Genomic DNA, 27185 nt, shown 5'->3' on the forward strand with positions numbered 1-27185 from the left:
ATGTTCACTTGCTGCCTAATATATCTATCTATATATATATTAATCAATCAATATACCTAATAAAAAACAAACACAAAAAGAACACAATTCTCAATCTCAGTTGATAAATGTGAAAAGGAGAACAAAACAGACTTAAACAGCTCTATAAATAAAAAATCTTCCCTACATGAATGTGCACAAACAAGACGAATGCATTAGCCTCTTCCCACCCCGCTAATGTGTTTAGGCTAAGCTTGATTGTCACACCCACCCACAACAATAATAACTCTGCTGTCTTTTCATTGACAGCCTGTTGGCCAGTATTGTGCAGTACTAGCACTCCTAAAACAGGAATGGCATTTCTATAAAGCTCTCTATGCATGCACACAAACTGTCAGGCTCTTACCTTGAGATCACTGAGAATAACCAACCCAGAGTTCTTGTAGTTCTTCTTCTTCAGTTTGTATTTTGGATTGATGCAATCCCATGTGACCTTCAGGAAGAGATCAAAGAGGTGAGCTGAAAATTGAAGGCGGTACTGCAGCAAAGTCACTTTTACCACACATGCAGAAGGGTTGTGACATTTCTTTAATCCATTCTAGTCATCGGCAGGAAACAGCTATGACCAATATCAAACACCAATGTATGGCTGAAGGTCTCACACTGACCTTGTTTCCAGAGGAAATCTTCTGCATTTCTTTGAAATTAGTGTAGAATTCACCAATGAAGTCATGCTTTCCCCTTGAGTCATAGTCCCAGACTAAGCACTGCAGTTCACAGACAAGTACAACAACTCATTAACTCATGTGTCTATTATGTTTCCATGTTTAATTTTGGTTTTATTCTTGTCATTTTTCTTAAAAGGGTTAGTTTACCCAAAAATTAAAATTATCTCACATCTATAATTTACTCACCCTCAAGCCATTCTAGGGGTATATGACTTTTTTCTTTCAGACGAACACAACCAGAGTTATATTAAAAATATATATCCTGGCTCTTCCAAGTTTTATAATGGTAGTGAATGATACCTTAGATTTTAAAGCCTAAAAAAGCACATCCATCCATCATAAAAGTAATCCATATGGCTCCAGGGGTTAATAAAGGCCTTCTTAAATGAAGTGATGTATTTTTGTAAATAAAAATGTATGCGAGTCGAGCTCTGGTGGAAGAGTGACCTCTGACCTGACGTATGGTGTAGGAAGTAGGAGTATCGAAAGCTTAGACAAGTCTCGCGGTTCAAACGTCTCTGGGAAACAAACTCAAGCTCCTCTTTTCTCGTTAAAAATTCTCATTTTAGACTTCTAATTTGTGTTTTTTGTTTTGCTCTATCCTCTGCGCTTCTGCGTTCGTCAATACGTCATACGTCCGGTCTCGCTCGACTTGCATGTGGCTGTTGCCGGAAGCCAGTGATTATAGTTTATAAAGTTTTAAATATGAATTTATTTATTTTTTTACTAAAACCCATCGCTTCGCTTCAGAAGGCATGTATGACTGGAGTCTTTTATGATGGATGGATGGATGGATGGATGGATGGATGGATGGATGGATGGATGGATGGATGGATGGATGGATGGATGGTTGGATGGATGGATGGATGGATGGATGGATGGATGGATGGATGGATGGTTGGATGGATGGATGGATGGATGGATGGATGGATGGATGGATGGTTGGATGGATGGATGGATGGTTGGATGGATGGATGGATTTATGCGCTTTTGGAGCTTCAACAAACTCTGGCACCATTCAATCCCTTTACAAAGCTTGGATAAGCCAGAATATTAGGATATCCGATTATGTTCAGCTAAAAGAAGAAAGTCATATACACCTAGGATGGCTTGAGGGTGAGTAAATTATGGGATAATTTTCATTTTTTGGGTGAACTAACCCTTTAAAGGAATAGTTCACCCAAAAAATGCTTGATTTTATCATAGCAAATCTTTGTGATATTCTTAAGTGAACCACCAAAATGGTTATTTAGCAGAATGTCCAAGATTCTGTCATACAACAGACTGGCCAATCAATCATAATGATGAAAAAAAGCACTATAAATTCACCACAAAGGTAGTCCATGCATTTCCCATGACTTCTGAACACACATGATAGCTATATGTAATGACTAGATCCAATGTCAAAGTCTATTCACACATGTTCAAACTTGGGAAAATTTTCAGTGAAAAACAACTTAAATTCTCATCTGTTCCTAAAACACAACTAATGAATGTCTTCATAATATTTGGAAATTAGTGCAGGAGTCGTAAGCACCACTTTGATGGTGCTTTTATTGGAACTTGACAGCCACTGATCACAATATACTTTTATTGTAAGGAAAAGAGCATCTTGGACATTCTGCAAAACTGCATATTTTCTGTGTTGTACAGAAGAAAGTAAGTCATACAGGTTTGAAACAACATGGGTGATAGAATGTCCATTCTGGAGAGACCGATGCCATCAATATTCACCTTTAACTTCCGTTCGTCATCACAGCTGCACAGAGAAATGAGTGACACCTTAAAGGGTTCCCACACAGGGTTCAGGTTGTTTTTAATCACCTGCAGATAAAATCAATATCACTGTATAAACTGGAGAAGAATAATGAACAGCACAAGAAAGACTGTTATCCCATGGGATGACAAATACTTACTTCAGTTCTGTGTACAAGCTGTTCTGTTCCATCATCATTGATCCGGTAAATCTCCAAGAATGGATCTGACTTGCTGAAGAGATCCTATACAGTCACAAGATCATTTTAATACAGTCTAAGCATTCAAAGGAGAACATCATGCAATGGATATTTTCTTAAAGACCCCATGAATTTAAGAATGCAATCTTTTCTGAATTAATGTATTTTATTAATATAGTTGGATGAGGACAAAAAAAAAGGACTTGTACTTTATAACACAGCCAATCGAGTGGTGCAGGGATACGACTAATTCGCCACTGGTTCCCTTGAGATTTTTATAATGGGGTTCAATTTATGAGTAAAATAAAGCATGTGGTAAACATGTTTTGTTCTACAATGTAAACTGCACACACTCACACCCCAAACTTTCTAATCTAGTTACTTATTAAAAACATACATTTTCAAAAATAAACATAACTGCTCCAAAATTAATGTATAGGTGTGTGCAGTTTATATTGTAGAACAAAACATCAACGTATCATTAAGTTATGTTTACCACAGGCTTTATTTTACTCATAAATTGAAAAAACCCATTATAAAACCCCATAGGAAAATCTAGAGAGAACGGGGGATGAATTAGACTTCCGGGTTTTGACGTCATCCCTGCACCACTCTATTGCCATTTGCTAATTGCTATCAAGAAGATCTAAAATTCCTGGAACCGGATCTATTCTGAATCATCTGAATGTTAGTTACTCTAAAAACAGTCACTGGTATCAAATTTCTTCTGATAATATCACGAAATATCTATAATTTAAAGGGATAGTTCATCCAAAAATGAAAATTCTGTCATCATTTACTCACCCTCATGTCGTTCCAAACCCTTAAGACTTTAGTTCATCTTTGGAACACAAATGAAGATATTTTTAATGAAATCTGAGAGATTTTTGTACCTCCATAAACAGCTACACAACTGACACTTTGACGCTTCAAAAAGTTAATAAAGAGATCCACATGAACTCCATATCCATATGAATTGAACGGTTTAGCCCAAATTTTCTGAAGAGATTTGATCACTTTACATGTTGAACAGATTTAATTTAGGCTTTTATTCATCAACGCACACGTCAGTTATGATAAACAGAAGCTCAAGCATGTTTGCTTGATGTGCAATAACCATTGAGGTTCGTTCTACGCAGCATGTTTGAGCTTCGGCAAGAGGTTAGATTGAGCTTTTGTTCGCTGATCAATGTTTATATGTGAATAAAAGCCGAAATTCAATCTGTTCATCACATAAAGTGATCAAGTCTCTTCAGAAAATTTGGACTAAGCAGCTCAATTCTTATGGATTAGTTTTACAATCTGTTTATTAACTTTTTGAAGTCTCAAAATGTCAGTTGTGTAGCGGTCTATGGAGGGACAGAAATCTCTCAGATTTCATTAAAAATATCTTCATTTATTTTCCGAAGGAAAGTCTTACAGGTGTAGAATGACATGAGGGTGAGTAAATGATGACAGAATTGTCATTTTTGGGTGAACTAACCCTTTAAATGTTTCTTGTAAACAATTATTATTTTTAACACATAACTGCTTTTGAATGGCTGCCAAAGTAAAATTATGCTTTTTGCCCCATTGACTTAGTTGTGGCACCTACCAGGAAGGGTTAACTGTTCTAACCATGCTAACAACTTGACACCTATGCTATTGCATGGCCATGAAAGATCCTGTGAACAAGGTTAGCTATTAGTAGTTCTGGTCCATTTCCCCTAAAGACTTTAAAATCGACTAGGAACGGTAACATTTACCATTGTTCTGCAAATTTCCATAGGCAAAATCCAGTCATTTCAACAGAAATCCACACAATTTCTCCAAACAGATTTCACTAGAGGTTGACGTTGATCACACAAATTCACCACAGTGACAAACAGAAAGCTGCTTGGTTTAAAAGTGCCTTCTTTCTTCATACGCTTCATACATTACATCGCTACACTATTTAAAATAGATTTTTTTGCCCACAACATTTCCATATTGATTTGGATGAAGGCAACAAAACGAAGTTCATGGAGTCTTTAAGTAAAGATAAGTAACGGGAACATACAGATGTGCAATACACTTTCGGGTGGAATAATTGGTCAAGGGAAAATGCATAGTTCACGGTTATTTTCCAGAGTGCACACCCATGTGTTGCTGCCGATTGTGCTCATAGCTGTGGCAAATCAAATCAACAATATTGTCTGAAACAATCATTCAACATAAGGTTTCTGAATTGCAGCTCTCCGGAGAAGCCACATAGGACTTTGTTCCTAAGTGTGTGCAGATGTGAGAGAGAGAATGAGGCACAGAGAGATAAAGGAAGAGAGAGAGAAATGGGTAGAGCAAAGAACGAGCCATTTAATATCCCCATTTCTCGCTGCATTAGTGTGCGACATCTCCACAGGGACGCTGAAAGAGGAGGTGCCCCCACTATCTGGTTGTCAAGGTAACATGCCAGTGGTTTGAGTGAAGACTGATTTAGACAAGTGATTTGTCTGTTGTTCGCATTCATCACATGCATCGCACCTCTGAAATCTGTCATTGCATTTGCGAAGTTCCCTATGGACCGATGATGATTCCCGGCTGTTCATTATTCCTGGAAGACATTTAAGGCCGCCAGACTCCAACAAGACAAGATCTTTAATGGCATTTTCCTTTAGCAGATGGCTAAATGCACAGATTAAAGGTTAATTCCGTGCTTGACTTTTATGATATGATGAAAAATAGAGCTATCAATGTCCCCTGAAAAAGACAAAATATGTGCTAATATCTACAAAGAACCCCATGTGAAGGTACAGCACCAAATGAAGCATTAAAATTCACAGAGAAATTTCCAAGTGAAGAGTCTTTGATAAATGTCACATAACCTAGAGCGACTTTTCGATTCAAAACGCATTAGAGCCATCTTCATAAAGAGAAATGGCATTCACAGAAGCGTCACGTGCAGAAGCTGTCATGAAGTCCAATATAGCTTCATTTGCTAATGTTTCCATTTCGTTTAAATCATATCAGTCTGTATTCAGAGAATGCCAAAGTTATTTGAACAGACAGATCTTGTCCAAAGATAGCAGCACAGCCATTATTCTGCCTAGCCGTTTATTAGACTCCATCCATCCTCCCGCTATCATATCCGGGCCAGGATGGAGCCAACTCTTGGTTTCGAGGATGAGTGCGAAGAAGAAACACTAATCAGCTCACATAATACAGCAAATGTAAACGATGCAAACATTCAGAACGCCCATATTAATGATTGTAATTCCTAACAAGTACATGTAATCCATTGAGCAATAATTAACAGTCCTGAGGGCAAAAATGTGTAAACGCAAGCTGCAATATAAACAGCAATTACAAGAGAGGGGACAATAAAATCTGCCCTCCCTGAAAAAGAGCATTAAAATGGTTTCATTTCAGAGATTGCTTGAAATGAAAGTGAGAATTCAATTGTATTGCCTTATGGAATTTGCCACCATTAGCCTTTCAGAATTAGCCTGGTTAATGTTCTGACGGGCAGGCGGACAGGCTCATCGCGAGGACGGAAATAAATTAGTGATGTGACCGAGTAGCCTCTGCTTTCATGCATATGCAATGTGCAAAGAATGAGGCTCCATATTATAAACATGATTTACTGCATCAGCATGTGTATTTTACCATGAGAAACCCTGCCTTAAAGGGATAGTTCCCCCCAAAATTTAAATGTTGTCATCTTTTACTTCCCCTCAAATCAAAGTTTCTTTCTTCTGCTGAACACAAAAGAAGATATTCTGAAGAATGTCAGTAACCAGAGAGTTGAATACCCATTGACTTCTATAGTAGGAAAAAAATACAATGGAAGTCAGTGGCTACCGCCAACTGTCTGGTTACCAACATTCTTCAAAATATCTTCAACAGAAGAAAGAAATACAGTTTTGGAACAACTTGAGGGTGAATAAATTTCATTTTTGGGTGAATGATCCCTTTAACAAACTTGAGATGACATGCTGAATTAGTTAAACCATACTTAGCCAAAGCACATGTGCATTTTTAAGTTTGAGAGATGGGGGATTATCTACAGGCACGGGACAACCCCTCTATGTAAGGGTAAATTTGTATAGAGCTGTTTTCACACTGCTAGAAGCTGCAGATTTACTGTGCCTTACCCAGAGGTGTAATAAATGTATTTACACAGATTCACAATTGCAGGAAACAATTGATCACGTGCATAGATTGTTGTTTTGTGAGCACAGCAGACAGAAAATAAGAACCATGCTGACTGAGCTGCTTCAGTTTGTGTAAAGATGCAGACTTTACCAGGGGTGCATATCCTGAAAGCATCATTAGCCAACTATGGTCACAAGCTCCGTTGTTACTAACATAGTTCAACAGTGCCGTGTTTCCTGAAACCTAAAGCTCTCAACCTGTGGTTAGAAGCATAGTTTTTTGTTAGTATGACATGCAGAGTTACATAGAGCAGTACCCTTTGAAGGACAGCTTTGTACTTTATATCCCTAAAAGGTGCATTTTAGTACTTTAGAGTAGGAATATGCACCCTTAAAGTAGCCTACTATAAATCTTTTAGGGGTAAATAAGGAGCAAAATGTCTTTTTGAGGGTACTGCCCCAGAAGCTGTTGTACTTAACCCTCTGGTCCTCTTCGTTTAGGGGTCAGTCTTGGGTCCTTCATGGTAAAAAGTGATTGAAGCTTTTAAATGTAACTTTTTTTCCAGGAAAACCAATGTAATATATTTTTGTTCAATAATATTTTTCTGATTATTATTTAGAATTTTGAAGGGATTTTATGCAATATTTATACAATTTTTACTAGCTATTACTCCACTTTAAAATTAATACTATTTATTTATATTATATAATATGTATATATAATACTTATATATATATATATATATATTATAATTATATATAATTATTATTATATATATATAATTATTATTATATATATATATATATATATATATATATATATATATATATATATATATATATATATATATATCATTTTTCAATTAAAGTAGTATTCCATGTTAAAATAGAGACAAGGTAATCCAATTTTTGAAGGTGGGAGTGTGGTGGGAGTAAAAAAGAAAAACCTAATGTATGCCATAATATAACCACTAAATTCCTATAAAGTTCTATATTTTCTATATAAAATACTTCTGTAGTGTTTTTTTATACATAAATACTTATTTTTATTAAGTTGTGGGTTTTGATTTATACTTAGACATTATTAATTTGACATTAATTTGTTTGAAATGTTGATTTGAAGTGTCAGTTTTTGCATTCATTTTACTACAGTCAAACACAGAGGATGACATTTTGTTAAACATAACATCAAAATTCAATAGAAAATGTAACAAAAAGGTAATAGTTATGTCACAGCTTCATCAATCTGGGTCTGATTTGATTTTAATCTCCTGTTTGAGTCTTTTGGCTAAATTTTATCATATTGTTACACCCACACCAGTTCATTTTTGTGTATAATAGTGTGTGTGTGTCACCGTACTCTGTGTTATAGTCGCGCTAGTTCATATATATGTGTGGGGTGGGTGGATGTGTCTATTTTGCACTCTTCGTATTTCCCATTTTTCCATGTCGGTCATTTTTGACCACAAAGGAGCCAAGTGTGACTTTTTTTCAACCCTTTAACATATCCGAATCATGTCAATGTTTTTTTATGTGTTCACATCGCTAATGTGGAAGTCACCAAGTGTCATCCCATCCGATGAAGCAAAAAAAAAAAAAAAAAAAAAACAATTTCAAAACGTAAAATTTTTCGATGATTTTTGACCAAAGAGGCCCATTTTTTCTGGGAGTATAACACCTCTTTGCAGCTCCAACATTCCTAGATTAGCTACATGCTTATCAAAAACATTCCTATCAACTAAAACAGATTTTACGAACAGGGAAAGAAGAATTGTTATGGTTTAGGTCTTTCCATTCAGATCAACCAATCATTTCCATCTGATTTAATGGGAAGAGGAATGTTGTTCCAGCACCAGCAAAAGATGTTGATCCAGGAACACGTCCTAGTTGGCAAAATTACAGTCAGCCAATGGTTTGCGTAGGTGCTTTGGCTTACTGTATGAGCGTCTCCAATCAGAATCACAGCCTGTGCTTTCTGTCATGGCACAGATGCCAACTAGCATTTCAGCCTCACTGTAAAAAGATGAATAGACAATATATTGATTTCACCACCTAATGTGGAGTTGAGGGGATGTGAAGCTTGAGTGAACAAGTCATGGCTATCGATTTTCTGTTTCCCTTCATTACTCGAGATGTATCAATTCATGAAAGCCAGATTTACAAAGGGTTGAGGAATGAACAAAAAAGCTGTGTTTTGAAGATAACCGCTGAGCACAAATGTCGCCCCAGGCTAAGCGGAAGAGAACAGCAGCATACGAAAGAGGAAGAGGGAGGGAGAAACAAGAGGAAAGAGTAGGAGAACCAGATGAGATGAGTACTGAGAGTAGGACGAGGGATGCAGAGGCGTTTGTGTACTGTGCGGCAGCGCAGCGGGAAGTGCAGACACCTGCAGAACTACAGGGCACGGAGAGAGCTGCGCCGTGGGCCGCGCTGTGTGGGAGAGGCTGTTTGCACACTGAGAGTCAGCCAGCCACCCTACGCTCCCACAGCGCTTCAGCTCCGATAGTCCTCGCTATTCAGAGATCTTCCATTCTCATTAGGAAACCTCAGCTGAATGAATAGTGTTTCAAACATTATGCAAGAGCCAAAAAAGAGAGTGGGGTTTTATGAAGACATAATAGCTCTAATGGCTCTTAACAGGGTTGAAATGGAGAACCCAAAACATTAAAAGTGAGTTGAAAGGTTCTTTGGCAGCTGCGATTATTGGTTTCAAAGGGTCAAAAATCACTGCTTTACAAACAAAGAATATCATTTCCTGTCACTAAAGCACACCGACTGTAAAGTTGTTTATGCTTGAAAACCTATTTTTTGATGGAAAAAGAAAAGCAGCACTCCTTACCTTATCATCCAACTTCTTGGCACAGAAGGAAAGCTCCACGTAACCATTGTTCCCAGAAATCTCTTCAGCGTGAATCTTGGGAAATAAGAAAGGGATTAGCTGAGACAAAGCCAACATACTGTTATTGTTTGTACTCTATATGCAGACTCCACATCCATATGTGCTTTTTAAACATTTTATTTCAGAACCATTGGCATTGAATTCTATCTATCTATAACCCTGGACACACTTAACCACTAGCTGAAACATTCTAAGACTGAACTCAACACACTCAAAGACGATGTTTCCATTGACTGGAGCATAAACCTTACGGCTGACTAAGTCCACTACACATCACACTTAGCGATTGGTGAATGATGACAGGACATTCTGCCGAACTCAACTGTGTGAGATCTGCGTCAACAGTACAAATTTATGTTTGTATTTGCCATGCTATTTATACGTAGAAATGACTTTTTACGTGCATTTGGTACACAGTTTTCACGTGCATATGTTACGCACTTTGTGGCGTGATAAGCACTTTTCGCCTACATACACTGCTCAAAAAAAATAAAGGAACGCTTTTTAATCAAAGAATAGCATCAAGTCAGTTAAACTCCTGTGATATTGATCTGGTTAGTTAAGTAGCAGAGGGGGTTGTTAATCAGTTTCAGCTGCTTTGGTGTTAATGAAATTAACATGTTCTCCAACCAATACGACCATATAGGTCGTTTGTCACTTCCCTGAAATACGACCCATAAGAGCGTTTACTAAAGTGGCGCCCCTATCGACAATAGGACACTTTCATTTGAATTCATGAAATACGACCCATAGGAGCGTTTGCTAAAATTGCGCCCATTTCGACAACAGTACACTTTCATTTTAATGCATTATTCCCTTTTATCTGCGTCATATTTCATGTTTCATGTAGCTCAATTGGCAGAGCATTGCAATAACAATATGCAATCATGTGATCATGCGATCGTGGGTTCGATCCCAGGGAACACATGTGCTCATAAAGTGTGTATGTGTCTCATACGTCCTGAAAAGTGAAGCTGCGGGCTCTTTGATCACCCCCTGGAGGCTGGATGCAGTACAGGTCATAAACCGCACCCTCTCAATGCAGTCGAATGAGACTTCAGTGAAAACTTAAAAATAAATTCTGCTTCAAATAAAACTTTCTGAAAGATGGTTTTGGTCATTTAAGGTAGTTGTTATCACACTGATATATATTCAATTGTTCGTTTTTGTGATGATTTAGATTTTAGCTAGCAATTTGATGCTATAAAAACGGGGTGTGTCGTCATGATTCGCAGTTGATTGACAGCTTGTCTGAGGACTGTCGGAGCTTCGAGGGGAGATTGAAGATGTATTAACTAACTGTTAATTTTCGATTTCTTTGTCATTAACACCAACAAAATGAGTTGTTCAGCAGTAAACTGTACTAACCGACCTACAGGATCTAACGGATCACTGAACTTTTTTTCTGTAATATTAAATGTGGGCGTTATAAGCTAATTAATAAATGTTATTAGTTAAGATAACACACCTAATGTTAACCATGTCGGGAAAAAGCAGGTGATCGTTATCTGGCAGTTACTTATTATTTTTATGGGTATAAAATAATAATTAGCAGGAAAAAACTAATGATATCTTACTCTAATTACAGCAATCGATCTCCTGTAACGTTAGTTGAACTTGATTTAAAATGGCAGGACCGTTTCTGACGATTTAGAGTTGTTGCTGGCATATTACATTGAGTCTACTGAATTTGCTGTTTCAAAAGTATTATTGCTCTAGAAACAGAATAGCCTATTATTTTATAGGTAGAATTTTAAATTGTGTATAATTTTTTATAGTCTATTTAAAATACATGAATGATGATGCAGTCGTCTGGGCGGAAGTTTGATATCGCGACTCCGGCTCCGGCTCCACTGACGATTCCTTCTGCACATGCCCAGGCTGCAAATTTTTTTTTTTTTTTGACGTAATGCGTAACATGTCAGCACCCATTCATCGGCCCATTTTGGCTTCAATTCAATACAAAGGAAGGAAGCGGCGTCGCGTCGTCCATCTTTTTTTACAGTCTATGGTGTATGCACTATAAATCACTAAGGGTAGGTTTAGGGGTGGAGGTGGGATGTAGTCGTTAATAAAAAAATTAGTTTTGCTAAATGGAGAGAAATGGTGTAAATGGTATACGTCATTTCATGACGACAGACGTAACATGACACTGTCATTATTTTTATGCCCACTAGAGGGCACATGACTTCAAAACGTAAATACAGGTCGAAATAAGGTGCTTGAAAAACGACCTCTAGGTCGTTTTTTTTTTTGGAGGACAGTCTCGGTGAACTAGATGGGCAACAATGAGACAACCCCCAAAACAAGAATGTTTTACAGGTGGAGGCCACTGACATTTTTTCCTTTTTCATCTTTTGTGACTGTTAGTTTTCACTAGTTTTGCATTTGGCTAGGGTCAGTGTCAACTGCTGGTAGCATGAGGCGATACCTGGACTCTACATAGGTTGCACAGGCAGTCCAACTCCTCTAGGATGGCTCCCAGCACAGTCTCAAGAGCATGGAGGAGATTCCAGGAGACAGGCAGTTACTCTAAGAGAGCTGGACAGGGCCGTAGAAGGTCGTTAACCCATCAGCAGGACCGGTATCTGCTCCTTTGTGCAAGGAGGAACAGGCCACTGGTGTGAATGTCTCTGACCAAACAATCAGAAACAGACTTCATGAGGGTGGCCTGAGGGCCTGATGTCCTCTAGTGGGCCCTGTGCTCCACAGATGTGGAGAACGTTTTGCTGCCTGTAACATCGTTCAGCATGACAGGTTTGGTGGTGGTCAGTGATGGTCTGGGGAGGCATATCCATGGAGTGACGCTCAGACCACTACAGGCTAGACAATGGCACCCTGACTGCCATTAGGTATCGGGATGAAATCCTTGGACCCATTGTCAGACCCTAAGCTAGTGCAGTGGGTCCTGGGTTCCTCCTGGTGCACGAAAATGCCCGGCCTCATGTGGCGAGAGTATGCAGGCAGTTCCTTGAGGATGAAGGAACTGGTACCATTGAATGGCCCCCATTTTCGGGGTGTCTTTGAATTCAGTCCTCTGTAGTTTGATCATTTTCATTTCCATCAAATGACGAGGCATCCTTTTGTTCCTAACACATTACCCAGTCCATATCAGTATAGATATCCAGCATGATATTTTTCCCCATTGAGATCTGATGTGTTTTCAAATGTTCCTTTATTCTTTTGAGCAGTGTATAATACGCACTTAACCCACACCACCAATCCTTCAGCGTTTTGAAAAGTGGGAGTGTTTGAAAGCAGGCTCCTATCCCTTCCTTCTATCTGTCTGCCCCTCCATCCATCCGTCTGTCTGCCCACGTAGCCCGGCCAATCCATACATCCATCGACCCATCCCATCTATAAATCCCTCTGTCAATTCAACCAGCTGCTCTTCCCATCCATCTGCCCAGCCCAGCTGATCCATTTATCCATTCATTCATCCACCCACCCATCCCATCTATCCTTCTTTCTGTCCATCCTTTTGTACAGCCAATCCATCTGTCTGTCCACCCAGCCCATATCTTTCTATCTATACATCTAAAAACTCTAAAAACTCAAGTACAGTATAAAATGAAGAGAAGCTGTAGGCACTTATTCAAAAGTCTTGAGTTTAAATGTTCTAAACTTGCTTTTTCTGGAAATATTTTACTACGTAATTTAATGGGAATAACACTGATTAAAGCTCCAGTCTGTAAGTTTTGCCTCTTTGTCGCCATCTCTGTTTGAAACCTGCAATTGCAGTTATTTGTGGAATTATATTTACGTGGGCTCCTCATGCTCCTCAGCGCAGATGAATCTAATGTTTGAATCTAAATGAGAAATAAAAAGCAATAAATCGCACTGCCAATGGTGATTAAATCTAAAGATCACTTAGCTCAGATCACGTCAAACCGTGCAAATTATTATTATTGTAATACTTTGTTCTCAAATTGTTAATGTTAACAACTTCAGGATTGAGTGTCTATGTGTATTTAGTGTGTATTAGCGTTACATGTAGAATTCATTTTCTGTAGCCACTCCGCAGTCTGAAGTCTTTTGTTTTTTGACTACGAGTGAATCTCCAGTTGTCACTAATGATTGTCATTTTGACCTTTGTGGATTACAATCCACCATCAAAATGATAAGTTTAGTTATTGCAGCTGCTGTGAGAAAAGGCTATGATCCGTTACTAGCAGAATCCTCCACATGCCATATAGCCTACTAGCTGGGACTCCTTCTTTATGTAAACAGACTTGACGTAATGACACAAAGATGAATGCTCGAATTTCCCACGGAAACCCACCAATACCACCCGAATTAGAAAACATTATTAAAAGCTTACCGTTGTGAATCGGGCTAAGGTAAGGAGATAGTTTTGAACACTGGCTGATTATGAAAATTGATTTCGGATCATTTTTAACCAAAAAAAGTTACGGACTGCAGCTTTATGGAAGCCATTTATGGAGTTGTCTTTGACCTCTATCAGTTTCTTTGATAAGAAAAGAGGGGTGAAATGCTGAAATCATCCCATTTTGTCTCATCTCAGATCAAAATGTGATTTCGTCAGCATTAAAAAAAAAGAAATCTACAACCAGAGTGTAACCTAATGAGGAGGTCCAGCAAAAACAGTCATTGCTGTAGGTGTTTCAACATGAAAAGGCCATTAGTCTGCAGTGTGGTCAGGAGAAACTGAGTTAAAACTGATGAGAAAGCAGAGAATCAAAACCTATGATTGGGATGTGGTATTACGTTTTGTCTTACGAATGAACCTTTTCTGTCTGCAACAGAAAGATGCAAAAATAGCTTGGGGTATCAATTTTGTATGTTTTTTTTTGGGTTTTTGTTTTTTGCATGTGTGCCTTGTTTGAATCGAGTTGAACTAGCTGTGATATTGTAATTGAAATACTATTTTCACATAGTGAAATTGATATTTTACACCATGTTAGCAGATATTGTAAGAATATCCAGGGCCCGTCTACCAGAACAATAAGGTTTAACTGTGTTATGATATGAGCTCAGCAAACAGCATAATTTAAATTGGAGGTCAAACCGCCGGCACTGCAACCCAAACTACACAGAGTTATATTAAAAGTCCTTACACAGGTTAGACCTTATTCCTGAAATCTGATTAATTTTTAATGCACCGGTGTTAGAAATTCCCCATTATCTATCTCTCAGCCATCACTACTGTACTAGCGGTTTCACTCAACTGTATCAAGAAATATTTTAAAGTGACATTTCATTCCAGAATAGGGGAAAAAATCACTCATTTTGTAATGTGCAGTCATCCTCAGAGTATAGTGATGAGCAACATGGGCAGGATGGGGGGGGGTCCTATGATGAATATCAACTCAATGCAAAACTGTACATCGTATAGGGGTGAGTGTAGGTGCCAACAACCCTCCTATAGTTAAGGCCTGTTCACACAAAGAATGATAATTATAATGATAACTATAAACTGTAAAGTTTTAATAATCATTCTAGCTGTATGAGAATAGGGAAGTCCTAAGGGATAACGTACACCAAGCCAGTTGTTATCGCAGAATAAACCCAGACAGGGTGATCAGGTCTTGCATCACCCTGATGGGGTTTATTCTGCGATAACAACCTGCTGGATGTACTTATTACATGGCTACTTGCCACATAAGTAAATAATTAGACATGAAATATTGACTTGAGTATTTTATTGGGTCTATAAATGCAAGTTCAAGTTCAAACTAGACGGATATTTAAGGGACACGGTACAGTCATATCACTTATTACATGGCTTTTCGCCACATAAATAATTATGGGGATAAGGGATATTGAGATATAAGTGATGAAACTGTTTTAAAATTGTACCTGTTTTACAAAGCAGTCGTCGCAAAATGGTAGCAGCTGCGTTTTAAATAACTGTACACAAAATACTGATTTGAGTTTTAATATTTTATTAGCTCGCCAAACGCAAAACTTCCACAAGGAAAAAAACGTTCCTAGCAAGTGTCAAGCACTGACTTCATTTACCCAGATGAGCCTGTGTTATCAGTTTTTACCGGTGTTATGAGAAATCAATCCCCCGCACAGGAATCGGGTCTCCTTTAGGACCCAGGCAGTAATGCCTGATCAAAAGTTGTTATCGCGATATCTTGACTAATTATTACCAATTTCACTATTGTATGATGTTTATTACATTAAGTGGACTAACAACATGCTTGAAATATAAAACGAATGTCTATGTATTGCATAATAAAACAAACCAGAAACACAACTATGCCTAATAATGTATTTTTATAAGGATAAGGACTGTTGCAACATACTATGTTGAACATAGTCACAGATGAATATTTACTGAGTAATCCTCGTTTTGTAGAGGGGGGTCAAAATCACAATTTTCACTTGAGTTTTGGAGCCAAATTAGAGGTGGGTAAAAATGACTTTAGAAAGATGGCAGAATCGTTGTTTTATTTTTACACAGAGATTGTTAGGTCTATTATTAAAATCTGCTGACTTTAGCAATCTTTTTTTCATTATATGCCAACAGTGACGGTTCAAAAATGGCAAAAAGCACTTCCTCTGTTTTTTGCCTCAAGTTTGCATGCCTGTAATTCAAGAAGTATTAAAGATATCTTAATAAGCTTTTAGATTCTGGTTCTTATACATTTCTTTTGGTATCTTCATTTTAAAGGGCCTCAGTGGTTCAATTCCAGAGATATGGAGATCTTAATGCGGCTCCATGAGTAAATTGGTAAATAGTATACATTTTCAGTAGTCAAAAACCAAATGTGGGTCACTTTGCATACAGCTGATACTTTTTCTTTTAAAGAGGAATATCTTAAGAACAAATAATGTTAAAACTATCTCATGTTTTTCTATCAACACTATTACATAGAACATACCTGTCTGAGTGCCAGGAATATTCCTTTTCCAAAGTTTGCATGCCTGTAACTCTAAAAGTATTCAAGATATCTTAATATCCTTCTAGATTCTCATTCTTAATACGCTTTTCTTTTGTTTTTTCATTTTCATTTCTTTGTTCTTCATTTTCAAGGCCCTATATAGTTCAGTCCCATAGATATGGGGATCTCAAAGTAGCTCCATGTTCAAATTGTTGAATTTTACCCATTTTCAGGCTGATACTTATTGCATTTAAAGAGGAATGTCTGATGAATAAATAGTGTTTAAACTAGAATAAGGTACCTTGTTTCCTATATCAAAAGAGCATAAAACACAACTCTCTGAGTAACAATAATCCACTGAAAATGGTTGAGGCACATTACAGTTTTTTACAGACGCTAGGACACATTTCTCAATACTTAGGTCACTTTTGCAAAACTCTTCACACAGTGAGCACAACAGAAGTCTATGTGGGCTAAACTGAGGATCAATTATCATTGCTTTGGCACAAAATGCATTCAATGACTACATCTCTCAAATTTCATGAATTCTTTTCTCACTCAGACACAACAACTGCCAAAACTCTTTGTACGTACAGGCCAATTTGCACATGCTTACATACTGTTTTCAAAACTGTTAAACTTATGTTCAAAACAATAACATAATACAAAACTGAATAAGACAGCAATTTGCTACATTCCTACAGTAATATTTTAATGAAATATATTTTAAATCTGAAAATGAAATGCTATAAAAACAATTGAATTGTATCTGTATCAGTGGATGGTGTGTATACAAATTCTTGTATTTTGGAATTATAAAAAATTATAAAAAATAAATAAACGACATAAAATATTGATGAATTCTGCATCATGTCTGATTCATTCCAGTAACATATATTGCAGTGAATTATAAACAGAGATGTGTCCTTGTTTTACACAAGAAAACATTGTATAATGCTACATGTTGTTAGTGTTTTTTAGGTCATTGTTTTGTGGGTGACAAAGTGTGTTTGTCGGCTGTCAACCTTTGCTAGTGTTCTGGAAGAATGAGTTGATTTGAGACCTGAATAAAGTGTTTTGGTAGTTGTAGTGCATTTTGAGTGTGAAATGAACTGCTTTGCCAAGCTGAAAGTTGGTTAGGAGAACTGTGTGAAGAGTTTTGCAAAAGTGACCTAAGTATTGAGAAATGTGTCCTAGCGTCTGTAAAAAACTGTAACTTGCTCTCAAAAGTGTATTTATAAGAATCTATATTTGAATCAGTTTGTAAGATTGGATTTTGTTCATTTTAACAGCTTCTGAAGCTACCAAGTGTTCAAATACGCAGTATCATAACTACATGTTACTGCACTGACATCCCTATATCTATGAGATTGAACTATATAGGGCCTTGAAAATGAAGAACAAAGAAATAAGAATGAAAAATGAAGAACAAAAGAAAAGCTTATTAAGAATGAGAATCTAGAAGGATATTTTGAATACTTTTAGAGTTACAGGCATGCAAACTTTGGAAAAGGAATATTCCTGGCACTCAGACAGGTATGTTCTATGTAATAGTGTTGATAGAAAAACATGAGGTACATTTGAAGAGTTCATTTGCAAAAACCGATAAACGCCATTTTTTAAAAAAAAATGAACTAAGTGCTGTGCATTATTCTCCATATATAGCACGTTCTGTACCCTAAATCCATTTTGTCAGAAGAGCCGGTTTTGCCCACTTTCAGGCATCGCAAGTTCACGTTTTACAGCAGAAGCCGACAAGCGCCCTTGTTTGTGTACAGACAGAAACCGATAAGTCCGTTTTAGCGAATCAGCGCGCAGTATTCAGGTCAGGTGACAAGGCTTCTAGTCACTTCAAAAAGACGCGCTAGCTGAGGAAAGTTTTATCAAAGCTCACTAAAAGTGATCTAGGATTTATGATTTCGACTCCTGTAAGTCCTTGTACACCATACACGACTTACATGCTGAAAAATTGGTTGTCCTTTTGCTTGTGTGTGTGTGTGTGTGTGTGTGTGTGTGTGTGTGTGTGTGTGTGCGCGCGCACGTGCGTGTGTGGATGAGTGCGTGTGTGTGTACTTGTGTGCCGATCTGTGTGTGTATGTGTGTGTGTTTGAGAGAGAGAGAGCGTGTGTGTGTGTGTGTGTGTGTGTGTGTGTGTGTGCCGATCTGTTTGTTTGTGTGTGTGTGTGTGTGTGTGTGTGTGTGTGTGTGCGCGCGCGTGGGTGGGTGGGTGTGTGTGTGCGTTTGTGTGCACATGTGTGTTTGAGAGTGTTTTAAATGCAATTACTTGGGTTTTGTTTAACTATGAAACATGAAATGTGGAGTTATCTGCTTTTGCCAAAAAACGACTGTTGGAGTTATCTGCTTTTGCTAAAAAACAAACTTTTAATATATATATAAAACATACTTTCAATGAATTTTATTTTTTTAATTTACCTGTATTTTTTTAGAGTTATCATTTCTTAATCAAAACAGCCCAACTGCAGTTTGATTGTTATTACTTGAAATGCACAATAAAAAAAACATGATTTGTGAGAATTCATAAAAATGGAGTTATCTGTTTTTGCAAATAAACTCTTCATTTCTAGTTTTAACATTATTTGTTGTTAAGATATTCCTCTTTAAAAGAAAAAAGTATCAGCTGTATGCAAAGTGACCCACATTTGGTTTTTGACCACTAAAAATGTGTACAATTTACTCATGGAGCCGAATTACACTCTAAAACTGCTGGGTTAAATATGGACAAATCCAAGGAATGGGTTGTTTTCACCCAGCCATTTTTTAAACCAATTTTGGATTTAGTTTTTTAGTTTTTAGCCAGCAATATAGTAAAAGGCATGTTTTTGCTCACCCCCAAATAGGGGCAAATTTGTGGGGTATTTTAAGTTGAAACTTGTCCAGACCAGATACTTATATTACATCTTGTGAAATAGGTGCCGTTTAACCCAACCTGATGGGTTTGTCCATATTTAACCCAACTTGGGTTGTTTTTAACCCAGCATTTTTTAGAGTGTAAGATCTCCACATTTCTGGGATTGAATTATCAAGGGCTTTTAAAATGAAGATACCAAAAGGAAAGTTTGTTAAGAACCAGAATCTAAAAAGAGGATATTAATATATATAAATTTAATACTTCTTGAGTTACATGCAAACTTCAGGCAAAAAAACACAAGAAATGCTTTTCTCAAGTGAAAATTGTGATTTTGACCCCCCTCTACAAAGCGTGGATTACACAGTATATATTCATCTGTGATATTTAATATTTTGTCTTTCATCACTATTTATGTTGTTCTGACCAATCAGAATCAAGTATTCCACAGAGCAATGTAATAAAGTTGGATTTTTTTTCAGATGATATATGATTATCAGATGCATTATCATGTCTTGGTATGCTAATACAGTTATCGTTGTAGTTATCATTGGTCTGAACAAGCCTTTACAGACCTGATACTAAAAGAGAGAGAGTGATTGATTTTTTTTTTTTCTAATTGAACACATTGATTTGGACACCTCTGGTTATTGTCAAATGGTGAGGTGGCCTGGCAAACAATGTCTGCTATCTGACTGTTTTGTGTCTCCGGTAAAGTAACTCAAATTGTCTTGTTATTCTGTAAACAAAATCAAAATGCCTCTGTGGATGCGAAAATTAAGTAAAGCTAGATGAAACTTCTACCATGAGAGCTCTTTCAGTGAATGTGTAAATGTGAACAGCGGCAATTAAATATCAATTGTGTGTGTAGATTGTTTCAACTCACTGTGATAGTGGATTTTCCAGCATATTTTCCATATTTCAGCAACAGAGGTTTCACCATCTTTTTTTGGGCCACTATCTATGGAACAGATTAAAATGTTTTAAAGTCACAACGAAATCAAATTTGACAATTATTGTTTTTAATGGAATATTTCAGTATTTATTATAAATAATTTATCCGTGCATGTCAATATTTTTTTTTTTTTTAAATTAATGTGCCCTCATAAACTTTAAAAAGGATAACTTCCCCTCCAATGACATCTCTTCTCTGATGACTTGTTTACTGACGCGAGGGCGGGACAACCTGTCACTCACGTGAGATCTTGTTTAAGAAGCCATTTCACTTGGATTTACGTCACAATAAGGAAACATCCATTTCATGCCGACTTTAAAGGGTTAGTTCACCCAAAAATGAAAATAATGTAATTTATTACTCACCCTCGTGTCGTTTCACACCCGTAAGACCTTTGTTCATCTTCGGAACACAAATTAAGATATTTTTGATTAAATCCGATGGCTCAGTGAGGCCTCCATAGGGAGCAATGACATTTCCTCTCTCAAGATCCATTAAAGGGATAGTTCACCCAAAAATGAAAATTTGATGTTTATCTGCTTACCCCCAGGGCATCCAAGATGTAGGTGACTTTGTTTCTTCAGTAGAACAGAAATTATGATTTTTAACTCCAACCGTTGATGTCTGTCAGTCTTATAATGCGAGTGAATGGTCACACAGTTAATAAACACGCACAGACGAATCCAAATTAAACCATGCGGCTCGTGACGGCACATTGATGTCCTAAGACACGAAACGATCGGTTTGTGCGAGAAACCGAACAATATTTATATAATTTTTTACCTCTAATACACCACTATGTCCAACTGCGTTCAGCACTCGGTTAGTGAGGTCTGATCGCGCTCTGACAACGGAAGTGATGTCTGGCACTCATTGAAGTATATGCGCGAGACATCACTGCCGTTGTCAGAGCGCGATCAGACATCACCAAGCGAATGCTGAACGCAGTTGGACATAGTGGTGTATTAGAGGTAAAAAATGATATAAATACTGTTCGTTTTCTCACACAAACCGATCATTTCGTGTCTTAGGACATCAGTGTGCCGTCACGATCCGCAGGGTTTAATTTGGATTCGTCTGTGCATGTTCGACTCTTATAGATTGTGTGACCATTCACTCTTATTATTTGACTGACAGACGGCAACGGTTGGAGTTAAAAATCATTATTTGTGTTCTACTGAAGAAACAAAGTCACCTACATCTTGGGGTAAGCAGATAAATATCAAATTATCATTTTTGGGTGAACTATCCCTTTAATGTACTTAGAAAAACATATTTAAATGAGTTCATGTCAGTATAGTGGTTCAATATTATTATTATAAAGCGACGAGAATATTTTTGGTGCGCCAAAAAACCCCAAAATAACGACTTATATAGTGATGGGCGATTTCAAAACACTGCTTCAGGAAGCTTCGCAGTGTTATGAATCAGTGTATCGAATCATGATTCGGATCGTGTGTCAAACCGCCAAACTGTTGAAATGTCATTGCTGGCTATGCAGGCCTCACTGAGATCAGATTTCAACAAAAAAAAATATCTTAATTTGTGTTCAGAAGATGAACGAAGGTCTTACAGGTGTGGAACGGCATGAGGGTGAGTAATAAATGACATTATTTTCATTTTTGGGTGAACTAACCCTTTAAGGGAATCAAACAGTTATAAAATAACGGTTAGTTGAGAATGGCATAGTACACTACATGGACAAAAGCATGTGGACGCCTGATCTCCACACCCATATGGTTCTATTGAACATTGAATTTCAAATCCTTGATCCTCCCTTTGCTGCTATTATAGCTTCTAATCTGTAGAAGGTTTACATTAAATGTTGAAATAGGATGCTGGGATTTGCTCCATTCATGCATGAACATCAGTGAGGTGAACCAGAAATATCCAAACCTATTAATTAAAAATTAGTCAGGATTTACTAGACATGCAGTAAAAAAAAAAAAAATAGCAATGAAAAAGTGGTTGATCTTATCGCAAATGCATTTGTAGGAGTTTCCCTTTTTAGAGGCAAAAAAAAAAAAAAAAAATCCACAAAAAAAAAACGTCTTAACCCATTTTGCGTTTGACATGGCTGTGATAGTTGCTTCTACGAGACGGCAGCGCAGAGAACAGAGAGCGTGTGGCAGAATTTTCTCCACTCATGATCCTTTATTTGGAATGTCAGAGGAAGACGTTATCAGAACATATCGTATGCCAAGTTATTTTTAATTTGTGCTGCTCTTGGTAGATTACATTGGTCATTATGGAAATTAGTTGGCAGCGTGTGTGTGTTCTTTAAAGGGGAACTATTATGCAAAATTCACTTTTATAAGATGTTTGAACACAGATGTGTGTTCACAGTGTGTGTAAACAACCAGCCTATAATGGTAAAAATCCACCCAATCCTTTTTTAATAAACCCCGTAAATTATAAACAGTCTCTCGAAAAGAGCGGTAATGGATGTCCCCCTACTCTTACATAAAAGCCCCGCCCATGACTGGTGATGGAATCTGTCCTATTACCTTAGCTCCTCCCCTTAGTGAGCTGTACACAGTCCGCCATGTTTATCTCTGAGCTGCTGCTCAAGGCCCGCTTTCCAGAAGAGGGCGGAGCTTTAACAGCTCACGCTTCGGTTGCTCAAGAACAACAAAGCTGGAGAATCTCACGCAGCCAAAATGAGGATTGTCAGTAACGGTGTTCAGCCTTACATTGTTCAAACCGGAGTCGACACTGATGGAGAGACTCAGGAAGAAGTTACAACTTTTAGAATGAAACTGGACATTTCTGAACTTTTAGTGGATAAATGTATGTACTGTAGTTGCTGTGGAGTTGATTCAACTCATCCACTAGCATGTGTCGTCTTTTGTGCAAATCCAGCGTTGAATTGACCCTCGTTTGTAAAGCAGTCTGAAGTAAAATGGCGGCATGGCAACAACACTCTGCTACAACAACTCTTCCTCTTCTCTAAAGAAGCTCAACATGGCCCCGCCCCCTTTATTGTGGGGTGGGGTTTATGTAAATTTTAGGGTTTGTGATGTCACCAACCCAAGAAGAAGCTTGTTGTAGTCCCTACCAGCCATTTGTTGTAGCCCTTTGCATTGAACTTTGAGCGTTGTAACTTTGCAGATGTTGTTTATGCTCAAAGAGCAACATTACACACTAACTAAAGTTCATATAGTGAAATCATAATCAACCACCCCTTTAAAGATACAAGCACGAAAACAGCAAGTTTTCCACTCGAAAATGGGCATTTACAACATGGTATAAAAAATTATCTTTTGGGTATTTTGAGCTTAAACTTCACAGACACTTTCTGGAGAAACTAGAGACTTTTATTTCATCTTGTAAAAAGGGGCATAATAGTTCCCTTTCTACTGCTAATTTGTAAATCTGGTGTATTTTAGAAAAATTAAATCAAATGTACAGGAAAAGTGACATCACCTGTCCAAGCGTGCACTCCACACCACCCAGGAAGTCGTCATCGCGCGTTCCAATACTGTGCGTTCCATGGATGTCGTAGACTTCAAAGCGTAGTTTCTGTACTTCCTCAAAGTAGTAGTCCAGCATTAAGACTTTAGCAAAGACCGGATTCAGGTTACTCTTGATCACCTCAGTACGGTCCAGCTGAAAGACAGAACAGCAAATCAGTCAACAGTACCTGAAAATTCTCTCACTGGAAGCATCTGGCTTCTCCACATTATCAACAGTCAGATCACAGGCTGTACTGATTATTCATCTGTTTGTGCGCTGTCCCCGGATAAAGTCAAAGAAACGACGGCAACGGGGATGAAGGCCTCATGAGTCTGATTGTTGAGCGCTTCCACACATGCAGCTGCGATGATCATGGCCCTGCGCTCTACAAAACGCATTTGTTCTCGTTTCTCATTCATCAGCTGTCTCTCTCCTCACCTCCCCCTGCTTTGCTATTGTTCACTGGTGCACGTCAAAAACAAACAGAGCAAATACAATCATTTCTGAATTAAAACCTCGCTGAGGCAATTAGCTGTAGGAGTTAATGCGTCATTCTCTGAGATATTAAGGAAATCGTTAAGTTTAGAGATGTAATCTGACAATAACAGTACAGTAGGCATTGATCGAGACAAGGATTTGGGCTTTACTTTCCAATATACCAAAAGCATAGGCTGAACGAACAAAAAATGGAAGTTCACAAAAAAGAAAAAAGATTATAAAAGCAAGTTAAGCTCATTGGGCCTTGTATTCGGTCTTGCGACCATCCATTTTGGAAATTTGAGTAGAAGAGCGACAAGTGAGCAGGTTTGGGGTGTAACTAAGCATTGCTACTAACTTAACTACATTTTTCAGAATGTGTTTTGATAATTATGGAAGCTTGTTTCCGCCACTAAATAAAAATAGTTAATTCTGACTATTTATCTCACAATTGCAAGTTATAAAGTCAGAATTGCAAGATATAAACAATCCTTAGAAAAAAAGTCATAATCGCAAGTTTATATCTCAATTCTGACATTTTTTTTCTTACAACTACAAGTTATGAAGTCAGAATTGCGACATAAATAATTCTGAGAAAAAAAATTCATTGAGTTTATATCTCGCAATTCTGACTTTATAACTCACAATTCTGACTTTATAACTCGCAATTCTGACTTTATAACTCGCAATTCTGACTTTATAACTCGCCATTTTGACTTTATAACTCACAATTCTGACTTTATAACTCACAATTCTGACTTTATAACTCGAAATTCTGACTTTATAACTCGCAATTCTGACTTTATAACTCACAATTCTGACTTTATAACTCGAAATTCTGACTTTATAACTCGCAATTCTGACTTTATAACTCAAAATTCTGACTTTATAACTCGCAATTCTGACTTTATAACTCGCAATTCTGACTTTATAACTCAAAATTCTGACTTTATAACTCAAAATTCTGACTTTATAACTCGCAATTCTGACTTTATAACTCGCAATTCTGACTTTATAACTCACAATTCTGACTTTATATTCTGACTTTATAACTCGCAATTCTGACTTTATAACTCACAATTCTGACTTTATAACTCGAAATTCTGACTTTATAACTCGCAATTCTGACTTTATAACTCAAAATTCTGACTTTATAACTCGCAATTCTGACTTTATAACTCGCAATTCTGACTTTATAACTCGCAATTCTGACTTTATAACTCGCCATTTTGACTTTATAACTCACAATTCTGACTTTATAAATCACAATTCTGACTTTATAACTCGAAATTCTGACTTTATAACTCGCAATTCTGACTTTATAACTCGAAATTCTGACTTTATAACTCGAAATTCTGACTTTATAACTCGCAATTCTGACTTTATAACTCAAAATTCTGACTTTATAACTCGCAATTCTGACTTTATAACTCGCAATTCTGACTTTATAACTCGCAATTCTGACTTTATAACTCGCAATTCTGACTTTATAACTCGCAATTCTGACTTTATAACTCAAAATTCTGACTTTATAACTCGCAATTCTGACTTTATAACTCGCAATTCTGACTTTATAACTCACAATTCTGACTTTATATTCTGACTTTATAACTCGCAATTCTGACTTTATAACTCACAATTCTGACTTTATATTCTGACTTTATAACTCGCAATTCTGACTTTATAACTCACAATTCTGACTTTATAACTCGAAATTCTGACTTTATAACTCGAAATTCTGACTTTATAACTCGCAATTCTGACTTTATAACTCGAAATTCTGACTTTATAACTCGCAATTCTGACTTTATAACTCGCAATTCTGACTTTATAACTCAAAATTCTGACTTTATAACTCGCAATTCTGACTTTATAACTCGCAATTCTGACTTTATAACTCGAAATTCTGACTTTATAACTCGCAATTCTGACTTTATAACTCGCAATTCTGACTTTATAACTCGCAATTCTGACTTTATAACTCGAAATTCTGACTTTATAACTCGCAATTCTGACTTTATAACTCGCAATTCTGACTTTATAACTCAAAATTCTGACTTTATAACTCGCAATTCTGACTTTATAACTCGCAATTCTGACTTTATAACTCAAAATTCTGACTTTATAACTCGCAATTCTGACTTTATAACTCACAATTCTGACTTTATATTCTGACTTTATAACTCGCAATTCTGACTTTATAACTCACAATTCTGACTTTATAACTCGAAATTCTGACTTTATAACTCGAAATTCTGACTTTATAACTCGCAATTCTGACTTTATAACTCAAAATTCTGACTTTATAACTCGCAATTCTGACTTTATAACTCGAAATTCTGACTTTATAACTCGTAATTCTGACTTTATAACTCACAATTCTGACTTTATAACTCGCAATTCTGACTTTATAACTCGCAATTCTGACTTTATAACTCACAATTCTGACTTTATAACTCGCAATTCTGACTTTATAACTCAAAATTGTTATATCACGCAATTCTGAGGAAAAAAAAATGTCAGAATTGTGACATATAAAAAGTCCCAAATAAATCTTGTTTTCTTTTTGCAATCTGGTTAGCATGAAAAATTGTTGCTTTGCAGAATGGTTCATGTAAATGAACCTATTCAAATAATCAATCCACCAATTCACTGGAGGCCCTGAATGGAAGTGCTGATGTTTATCACTGTTTTTCACACATTTTTCTGTTTTTTCTAATCACATTTAATGTAAATGTTTCCCAAATGTATCACTGTTTTTTTGCTTACAGCTCTGTTTGCAAAAAAGGAAGCTATGGGATTTTGCCTCCTTAAACAGCATCAAAGCAATTTAGTAGCTTAGTATATCTGACTATTTTTTAAAAATGGAAGGTCTGTTTATGAAACTTTGCGGGAAACTACAGTTTC

At 37.0% G+C, this 27185-nt stretch overlaps 1 protein-coding gene across 1 annotated transcript in view; it reads right to left on the reverse strand.

Annotated features, from left to right (window-relative positions):
- The window catches only part of cpne7 (copine VII), a 78472-nt gene that overhangs the window by 36527 nt on the left and 14760 nt on the right, over nucleotides 1–27185 (reverse strand). The window contains exons 2-8 of the mRNA XM_067401409.1: nucleotides 23772–23954; nucleotides 20277–20351; nucleotides 9611–9685; nucleotides 2624–2707; nucleotides 2442–2531; nucleotides 648–746; nucleotides 386–472 (exon numbers count right to left, since the gene is read on the reverse strand). Coding sequence (XP_067257510.1) covers nucleotides 386–472; nucleotides 648–746; nucleotides 2442–2531; nucleotides 2624–2707; nucleotides 9611–9685; nucleotides 20277–20351; nucleotides 23772–23954 — 693 coding nt within the window. The remainder of the gene's footprint in view (nucleotides 1–385; nucleotides 473–647; nucleotides 747–2441; nucleotides 2532–2623; nucleotides 2708–9610; nucleotides 9686–20276; nucleotides 20352–23771; nucleotides 23955–27185) is intronic.

Source organism: Chanodichthys erythropterus, chromosome 11, assembly GCF_024489055.1.
Source record: "Chanodichthys erythropterus isolate Z2021 chromosome 11, ASM2448905v1, whole genome shotgun sequence".
NCBI classification, from domain to species: Eukaryota; Metazoa; Chordata; class Actinopteri; order Cypriniformes; family Xenocyprididae; genus Chanodichthys; species Chanodichthys erythropterus.